The sequence below is a fragment of the Schistocerca nitens genome, chromosome 4 (genome assembly GCF_023898315.1).
Source record: "Schistocerca nitens isolate TAMUIC-IGC-003100 chromosome 4, iqSchNite1.1, whole genome shotgun sequence".
Lineage (NCBI taxonomy): Eukaryota > Metazoa > Arthropoda > Insecta > Orthoptera > Acrididae > Schistocerca > Schistocerca nitens.
The window spans coordinates 606717195-606726527 of NC_064617.1; the positions used below are offsets into that span (position 1 = coordinate 606717195).

Below are 9333 nucleotides of genomic sequence, written 5' to 3' on the forward strand. Positions count from 1 at the left end.
GCTATACAGTAGCAATCATACATTACAGTATACAATGCCAGCTTCAAGTAAATTTCATTTTTAATGTGTTGCTGTTGACCAATGTTTAACTACAGATTTGTGGAATACACTGACCTTATGTTATTGTATGGTGAAGCTCAATGCAATGGGAGGGATGCTCATCAGTTTTATGTGGAACATTTTTCACAGTACCAAACATCTTGGCACTTCCTCTTTGCTATAGTGTACCAACAGGCCTTGGAGACAGTTACATTCACCATCACTAGGGCTAACTACGGTGCTGCACACCACAGTTTAAAGAGGCTGTGCTCCATGCAGTGGAAAAGGACACAACAATGAGTATCAAAACATAGCAGGTACACTGAATGAGGATCACTGATCTGTATGGTGCATTCTCCGTGAGCAGTAGCTACACCCATTCCATCCCCAGAAGGTACACGCAATGCGGACAAAGGCTTTTTCATCACAAGTCAGTTCTGCAGATAGTTTTGCACCATTATGTGGATGAGCCAGACTTTCCACAGCAGACATTTTTCCTCAGGGTGAAGCCAAGTTCACCAGAGAATGTGTTCTCAGTTCCCACAACAGTTGTGTGTGGGCTGATGAAAACCACCATGCTGCTCACACCCGTGGGTTTCGGAAATGATACAAACGAAACATTTGGGCACAGTTCCTGCATGGTCATGTGACTGAGCCATACCTTCTTCCATAACATCTCACAGGTGCCGTGCACTTGCAATTCCTTGACAGCGTACTGCACAAGCTCCTGGAAGACGTGCACTTCACGTGCATCTAACTTGGTTCCAGCATTATGGCACATCCCCTTATTTTCCATGCGTGGTCAGAGATCATCTGAGCCATCAGTGTGGGCAACAGTGAATATGTTATGGTGAGCCGACTGCTTTGCCTTCATGTTCTCCCAATTTTAACCCACTAAGCTACTACTTGTGGGGTCACATGAAATCCTTGATCTACGAGACCCCTGTGGCATCCAAGAAGTCCTACTGGCATGGGCTAGGGCTGCAGCAGATGCTGGAGAGGAAGGGACTGGTAACTGTATTGGAACATAGTATGGACATATCATATCTGTGTTTGTGTTGGTGGTTGTCACATCAGGCCCTACTTGTAAGTGGACCCAGATGACAGGCAGCAAGAGTCACGGAACAACATGTGTTGTGGCATTTTGCATGTTCTCAGTCATGAGTTCTTATGCTAAAATCAAGTGTCTTGATCCCCATCCCAAGTGAAGTCCATAAACATAATTTAGTTACACCCTGTACATTTGAATGAACAGAAAAGCTAAATGTGAATCATGTACATAATAATCAGGTATCCAGCTACAGCACTGCAACGCTCGAAAATACTAAAGTGTAGCACTTGACAATGCTCCTAAACAAAATCTTCATGCAAAACTAACTGATATGCATACTGACAGGGTCAGACTGGGTCATGGAGTTTTAGACATTCCTTAACAGCTCATGCTTTAGCAATGGCACTATGTTTCCTGCTGTTGATTACATTTCACAAGATTAGTGTTTATTACCCTCTGCTAGGCATGTAGATGCAGCAGCCAATTAAGCCCAAGCCAATACTTGTACTTTATTCCCAAATCACCCCAGCATCAGTATTTATGAGTGTCAGTTAAGGTGGGTTTAAAGTAGAAGAGGGCAGTGTCCATCTGCTACCCTATACACATAGGCTACAGCTCAGCAGTAGTAGCTGAAGTTCCAGAAAAGCATCCTGAGAATACCACAAGTGCCCACTGTCGCGTCTGAGAACACAAGACTGGAAATGTGAAAGAAGAAATGTCTTCTCTGCAGACAGAGAATTCATTCTGGCTGCAGACACAGGGAGTTGTGGAGAGATATTTTTACTCCTAAAATTATTTGGGCATTGTATTTATTTCCCTGTTAACATTTGACAACACTGATCAGACAGACCACTGGTTATTGGGTTATTGTTAAGTCCTTTCAGGTTGTTTGGTCTATAAACAAACTGTCTGTAGGTAGCTGCTGCACTATGTCCTCCAATACTTTGAGAATTTTACTGCCGAGAGGAATCCAAACCTAGATGCCAACAACTCCAGGCACTGTCAGTCAATATTATCTGCGAGAAACTGAACACACAAGTCTACACAAACAATGGTTCTCCTTTTAGTTAGTGAGTTAGTCACTCAGTTAGTTACAGATCATTTTGGGTGATAAATCATCATGATGTGGAATGGATCATTTTACATTCATATTGCAAATTAATTTGTACATCTATTTGTACTCTAAAAGTCACCATATAATTTTTTTCTCCCCCAAAATGAAAACACAATATATAGATAGAGTTAGAAATTCCTACCCACCACCTTTTACACATTACAAATATAGAAATTCTTCTACGGAAAAGAAGTTGTCAAGGATGGTTCAATTTTCTTTCAAATTTTACCTTGCTGTCTGTGAGACATTTTATATCACTGGATAAGTGGTAAAAATTTTTGTTGCAGCACTGTGCACCCCTTTCCGTGCTAAGATTGTCTTTAATGTTGAGAAATGAATGTTGTTTTCTCTTCTAGTATTGTAATTACGTATCTCATTGTTCCTTTTGAAGTGTAGGGGATTATTTACAACAAACTTCATGAGGGAATAAATATACTGTGAAGCAATAGGCAGAATGCCCTACTCCTTAAACAGATGTCTACAAGATGATGGCGGGTGAGCACCACATATTATTCTTACAGTACATTTTTGGGCAATGAAGACCTTCTTTCTTAAAGATGAGTTACCCCAGAACATTATTCCACATGACATTACTGAATGAAAATAAGCGAAATATGTTAACTTACTGATTTCTCTCTCCCAAAAATTTGCTATGATTCTAAGTGCAAAAGTGGCTGAACTAAGTTGTTTTAGGAGTTCCAAAATGTGTTTTTCCAGTTTAAATCCTCATCAATATGGATACCTCAGAATTTTGAAGTTTCCACCCTATGTATTATTTCATCACCACTTATCACTGGTGCAGTACCCCTAGAGATGCATAACTGAATATGGTGTGTGTCTGTGAAATTCAGGGTGAGACCATTCACAGAAAACCAGTCAATGATGCTTTTGAGAACTTTGTTCGCCAATTCTTCTATTTCTGTACGTATACTGGAAGTGATTACAATACTGGTGTGATCTGCAAAAAACTAATTCTGCTTGTTGTACATTAGGCGGTAGATCATTTACATATGAGGGGCATTTGAAAAGTCCATGCAAAGTCCGAGAGATGGCACCAACAGCGTGTATCGAGGTCATGTTTAGTTAGTAGCATCTTTGGAAAGAACACACACCAAGTTTCAGCCATGTTGGTCTATTTCTTCATGTTTGGCATTAGTGTGAATCAAGGAAGTCGAGTGATTGTCAAAAAATGGACAAAAAAGAATTTCCTATAGTGATTAAACATTACTTTATGAAAGGCAAAATGCTTCGGGAGACTAAAAGAGAAGCTTGATAAACATTATGGTGACTCTGTACCTTCGATTAGAACAATTTATAAGTGGTTTCAAAATTTTCGGAGTAGCCATATGATGCTGAACATTCTGGACGACCTGTGGAAGTTGTTGTTGTTGTGGTCTTCAGTCCTGAGACTGGTTTGATGCAGCTCTCCATGCTACTCTATCCTGTGCAAGCTTCTTCATCTCCCAGTACCTACTGCAACCTACATCCTTCTGAATCTGCTTAGTGTACTGATCTCTTGGTCTCCCTCTACGACTTTTACCCTCCACGCTGCCCTCCAATGCTAAATTTGTGATCCCTTGATGCCTCAAAACATGTCCTACCAACCGATCCCTTCTTCTAGTCAAGTTGTGCCACAAACTTCTCTTCTCCCCAATCCTATTCAATACCTCCTCATTAGTTACGTGATCTACCCACCTTATCTTCAGCATTCTTCTGTAGCACCACATTTCGAAAGCTTCTATTCTCTTCTTGTCCAAACTATTTATCATCCATGTTTCACTTCCATACATGGCTACAATCCATACAAATACTTTCAGAAACGACTTCCTGACACTTAAATCTATACTCGATGTTAACAAATTTCTCTTCTTCAGAAACGATTTCCTTGCCATTGCCAGTCTACATCCTATATCCTCTCTACTTCGAACATCATCAGTTATTTTACTCCCTAAATAGCAAAACTCCTTTACTACTTTAAGTGTCTCATTTCCTAATCTAATCCCCTTAGCATCACCCGATTTAATTTCACTACATTCCATTATCCTCGTTTTGCTTTTGTTGATGTTCATCTTATATCCTCCTTTCAATACACTGTCCATTCCGTTCAACTGCTCTTCCAAGTCTTTTGCTGTCTCTGACAGAATCACAATGTCATCGGCGAACCTCAAAGTTTTTACTTCTTCTCCATGAATTTTAATACCTACTCCGAATTACTCCTACTGTGGAAGTTACGACTTCAGAAATAATTGTTAAAATCCATGATATGGTGATGGATGACAGAAGAGTTAAGGTACGTGAGATTGCTAGTGCTGTGGGCATCTCAAATGAACAGGAACATAATATTTTGCATAAACATTTGGACATGAGAAAACTATCCACAAGATGGGTTCCAAGATTGCTCACGATGATGATGAGGATGATTAGTGTTTTAGGGCGCAACGATTGCTCACACTTGGCCAAAAAAACTGAATCATGTGAAGTGCTGCAACGATGGTTTGCAGCTGTTCAGGAAGAAACCGCAGGACTTTAAGTGTCGTTTCGTCACTGTGGATGAAACTTGGATACATTACTATACTCCTGAGACCAAAGACCAATCTAAACAATGGTTACCAAGGGAGAATCTGCACCGAAAAAGGCAAAGACCATGCCTTTGGCCGGAAAGGTTATGGCGACTGTCTTTTGGGATTCGCAAGGGATAATCCTCAGCGACTATCTGGAAAAGGGTAAAACTATTACAGGTGCATATTATTCATTGCTATTGGACCGTTTGAAAACAGAGTAAAAGAAAAACGCCGGCGATTGGACCGCAAAAAGTCCTTTTCCATCACGACAGTTCACCAGCACACACCTCAGCAGTTGTGGTCACAAAATTATTGGAAATAGGATTCCAACTCGTTCACATCCCCCTATTTTCCAGACTTGGCTCCCTCAGCCTACTATTTGTTCCCCAATTTGAAGAAATGGCTGGTGGGACAAAGATTTTATTCAAACAAGGAGGTGATTGCAGCAACTAATAGCTATTTTGCAGACTTGGACAATTCCTATTACTTGGAAGGGATCAACAAATTAGAACAGCGTTGGACGAAGTGTGTAAGTCTAAAAGGAGACTATGTCGAAAAATAAAAAAGGTTTACCCCAAACATGTAAGTAGTTTTTATTTTTGCACGGACTTTTCAAATGCCCCTCATATATGAGAAACAGCAGTGGACTGTTCGTTATGCAACCAGATGGAGCTGTTACGTGATGTGAGCACAAAAATCTTCAGTACTAACATCAACATATTTTGTAACGAATGGAGAAGAAAGCCAAATTGTATATGTTTCATTAGGACCACTGATGTTATTTTATTTCAATAAAACAAAACACATTTGGTGACAAAAATACGCATTTCCTTGGAAATGCAAGACAGATTTAAAATAACTTCATTGATTTCAGAAATAGCCTCAGAGAAAAGTAGGCCTCTTGAAAGAAGTGTATAAGGTATGGAAGAATTGTGTAAAGCAACACTGTAGGTGACTGCCAATCAAATGTTGGTTCTACTATGTTCATTACTGTCAGTTATTGCCCACTGTGGTATATCTATTATTGTACATGTATTTTGTGGTTTTTCTTTTGAGAAATATATGAGTACATAGCATACAAACTGCCAGCAACAAACAACTTTTTAACATTTAACTACTTTTGAAGTGCCAAAATGTACTGTAACAAATAAAATGTCTATAAAATGCCACACTTTACAATGTACTTGCAAGTGGGACAGTTGCAATTCCTGAAATCCTTCGCCCATGGCCTGCTGAGGAGCACTGCAGTCCTGGATCCAAGGATAAACCGTGAAAATCTGCTGCATTACACCACAAACAGACAAACCAGCATGCGGGCAGGTCGGTGAGACTAGATTCGACGGGCAGGACCTGCACATTAGTGGAAACCCATATTCAAAGACATGTCTGCTTGTGTCTGTATATGTGTTGATGGATATGTGTTTGTGTGCGAGTGTATACCCGTCCTTTTTTCCCCCTAAGGTAAGTCTTTCCGCTCCCGGGATTGAAATGACTCCTTACCCTCTCCCTTAAAACCCACATCCTTTCGTCTTTCCCTTTCCTCCCCTCTTTCCTGACGAAGCAAGCGTTGGTTGCGAGCTAGAATTTTGTGTGTATGTTTGTGTGTCTATCGACCTGCCAGCGCTTTCGTTTGGTAAGTCACATCCTCTTTGTTTTTAGATATATTTTTCCCACGTGGAATGTTTCCCTCTATTATATCATAATATTAATGCGTATATTATGGTCCCTTTTCAGAGATACAGTGTACAAACAATCTACTGAGATTATAGAAAGGCTAATATTGTGTACAAAATCCCTCGCTCTGATCACTAAAATAATATCTGCTCTATAAAAAATATTGTTTGCCATAAGATGGGACTGGATGTTCACTGTCGTGTAAAATCCCTCCTAACAAATTGCTATCTACTACACAATTATTGCAATGCTTCAGGAAATGGCTATCCAAAGCCGCTATACAACAGTTTAACAAACACTACGTACGCAAAATAACCATGAAATAAACACGTCACCTCTGAAAATTGGTCTTCTTTAATCATTAAGACAAAAACATCATACAACCCAAAACAATACATAGAAAGGAAAGAACCTTCCCAATATTTTGTTTAGGTCAGTTAACTATTTTCTTGCATCACATCCATAGAAAACAAAATTGATAAGGGGGTCAAACTGCTGTTACAGACAGATGACAAACATTTCCTGAGAAGGAGGATTAACAAACAAATGACCGGGTATCTTCAACAACCAAGGAGAAAGAACTGCTCTTCTCTTTATTATAAAAATGGATAATGCATTATCAAAAATGACATCAAATCATTGAGATATAACATAAATTTATAACAAACACTGAGAGATTCAAAATGCAATCATAAGTTGAATTTTTGTGTTTTGCCTCAAGTGGTACAATAATTTCAAAGGGATGTTCATTTATTAGGACAAACTCTAGAATAAGTCTACAGTAGCTGCAACATCTATTTCACAAATGATATTCAGGGATTCAAGAAAAGAGCTTGATTTTAAACTGGAAGGCAGCAGTCAATATAGGCAATATTTCTTTTGCCGTAGTACTAAATCAAATGGACAAAGTATAAGCTGAAAATGATTACAACCAACACCATAAAATCATGAAGAAACAAACTTCAAATCAATTTTCAGATGCATTTAACAGGCGTTCACGTGACAAAAACTGGAAAACTACAGACAATGCAATAAGAAAATATTTTGACATCATGCCAAAATAATTAGTTCATTCAGATTTGCCGAAAGCACATAATCAGGATATATAGTTTATCACAATTTCACAAATTAAGAACAATTATGACTCCAAAAACTGATAATACAAGCCATAAACATACCTGTAATATTCTTCACAGTCCAAAAATCCATTGACAGAAGCAACACTATCGTCACAAAACTCGCTATGAAACTAGTACTGAACAGGCCACATAACATGTACACTAGCAGCGCTGATACTCTAAAGGATAAATGGAAAAATGTGACATATGGGTGCCTGTAAAATGACAGCTTTTTTTTAGTAAACCACAAGTAATTATGGAAATGAGAAATCAACTGGTTAATAGAAATACTTGTCTTACACTATTTTCTTAGAGTTTATTTCCTCCTCTTCGCCAAACGCCAGCGTGTCATCGTCTAAAAGAGGCGCCTGAAATAATATTGAATAAAATATTAAGTTAACAGAATCGGAATCGATGTGTAGAGCAAGTTACCAAATTTAAAAGACTTAATATGAATTAGAAACAATTTTTTAAATAGCAATAAGGACTCCAAACTAGAACCGGGCATTTTCCGAGGTTCGTCACAGTATGAGCGAATTAGTAGACATATGACGATTTGCAGTGTACTAGAGGCTCTACCGAGCTGCTAAATGATAAAACACTGACAAATGCGAACGATCTAAGTTCGATTCTAAGCCGCTACGCCTGTTTCAATTAAGATTCCACAGCTGGGTACTTTTCATTCAACAATAATGTTCTGAGTAAAATACACTACCGGTATCTCCTCCCTAGTTTCCAAAAATGCCTTTAGTTTCTTAGATTAATGCACGACAAATAATAAAGATTTATGAAGAGATAAGTTAAGCATTAGTGCAAGCTGACGTATTATAAAGAATCTTCCAAAAAGTCTCGTCATATATACTCAAGTGGTTCAACGCTTAACAGGATACGTAACTCTCAGAGTTTTGAAACAGCGTCATCTCAACAGTGAAACGTCAACAATTTACATTTCATGATCGAATTGTATGTTTACTTTCATTATTCCGTAGTGTAAACATAAGCACAACTCACCGAAGCAGACGCCATTTTTCGCTGTTTTGACTGAAACTACCATGTGTCAGTGAAAGCTATGCCACTGACGCGCATCAACAGCTGGCAAATCAAAGTTATCGTTTAAGGACTCATCATATCAAAGTAAACTGTGAAAGACAATATATTCCAGTATTTGGAAGACAAACAAGGTTCTGAAATAAGAGTGTGGCTGACTAGTATGAATTCGTACCACTAACCCTAAGAAAATTCTTTAATATGCCAGGAAAAAACATATAAAAGATTACACTATTGCAGGGAAAAGCAGTTGTTACACATATGAAGGCAGAACGCAACTTCAAAAACATTAACATACAAAGATTTTGTCGTGATATGCACATCCAAGTGTGTGCTTGTGAACTAATACTGAAAAATAATTGACTTTTAATTGTATCAGTATATAGACCACCACTGGGAAATCTTGAACTGTTTATGAGGAATCTGGATTCCTTATCGTGATATCTGTCAGATAACAGCAAGTAATTATTAGCCTGTGGTTACTTCGCTGTAGATTTTCTAAAGGATTGTGATAAGGAAAACGATCTGTAAACTTTATTTGGTCCCAGAATTTCATCTCAGTAATCAACTTTCCAACACGGGTGGATAAAAATACTAGGCATCTAATTGATAATGTTTTGCTTTGATGAAGCTCAAAGCAAGACAATCACTGTTTACCCAGGGACAAATGCTCTATTTAGTCTTGATGCACAGTTAGTTAGTATAAATAACATAGTGCCTTACACTACA

The 9333-nt window shown here is 38.5% G+C and overlaps 1 protein-coding gene across 2 annotated transcripts in view; it reads right to left on the minus strand.

Moving 5' to 3' along the window:
* The window catches only part of LOC126252918 (uncharacterized Golgi apparatus membrane protein-like protein CG5021), an 87112-nt gene extending 78455 nt beyond the window's left edge, over positions 1-8657 (minus strand). For both annotated transcript variants that reach the window (XM_049953904.1, XM_049953903.1), the window contains exons 1-3: positions 8569-8657; positions 7858-7925; positions 7618-7772 (exon numbers count right to left, since the gene is read on the minus strand). In XM_049953904.1, the coding sequence (XP_049809861.1) occupies positions 7618-7772; positions 7858-7925; positions 8569-8583 (238 nt within the window). In that variant the 5' untranslated portion in view covers positions 8584-8657. The remainder of the gene's footprint in view (positions 1-7617; positions 7773-7857; positions 7926-8568) is intronic.
* Positions 8658-9333: the final 676 nt, after the last annotated feature.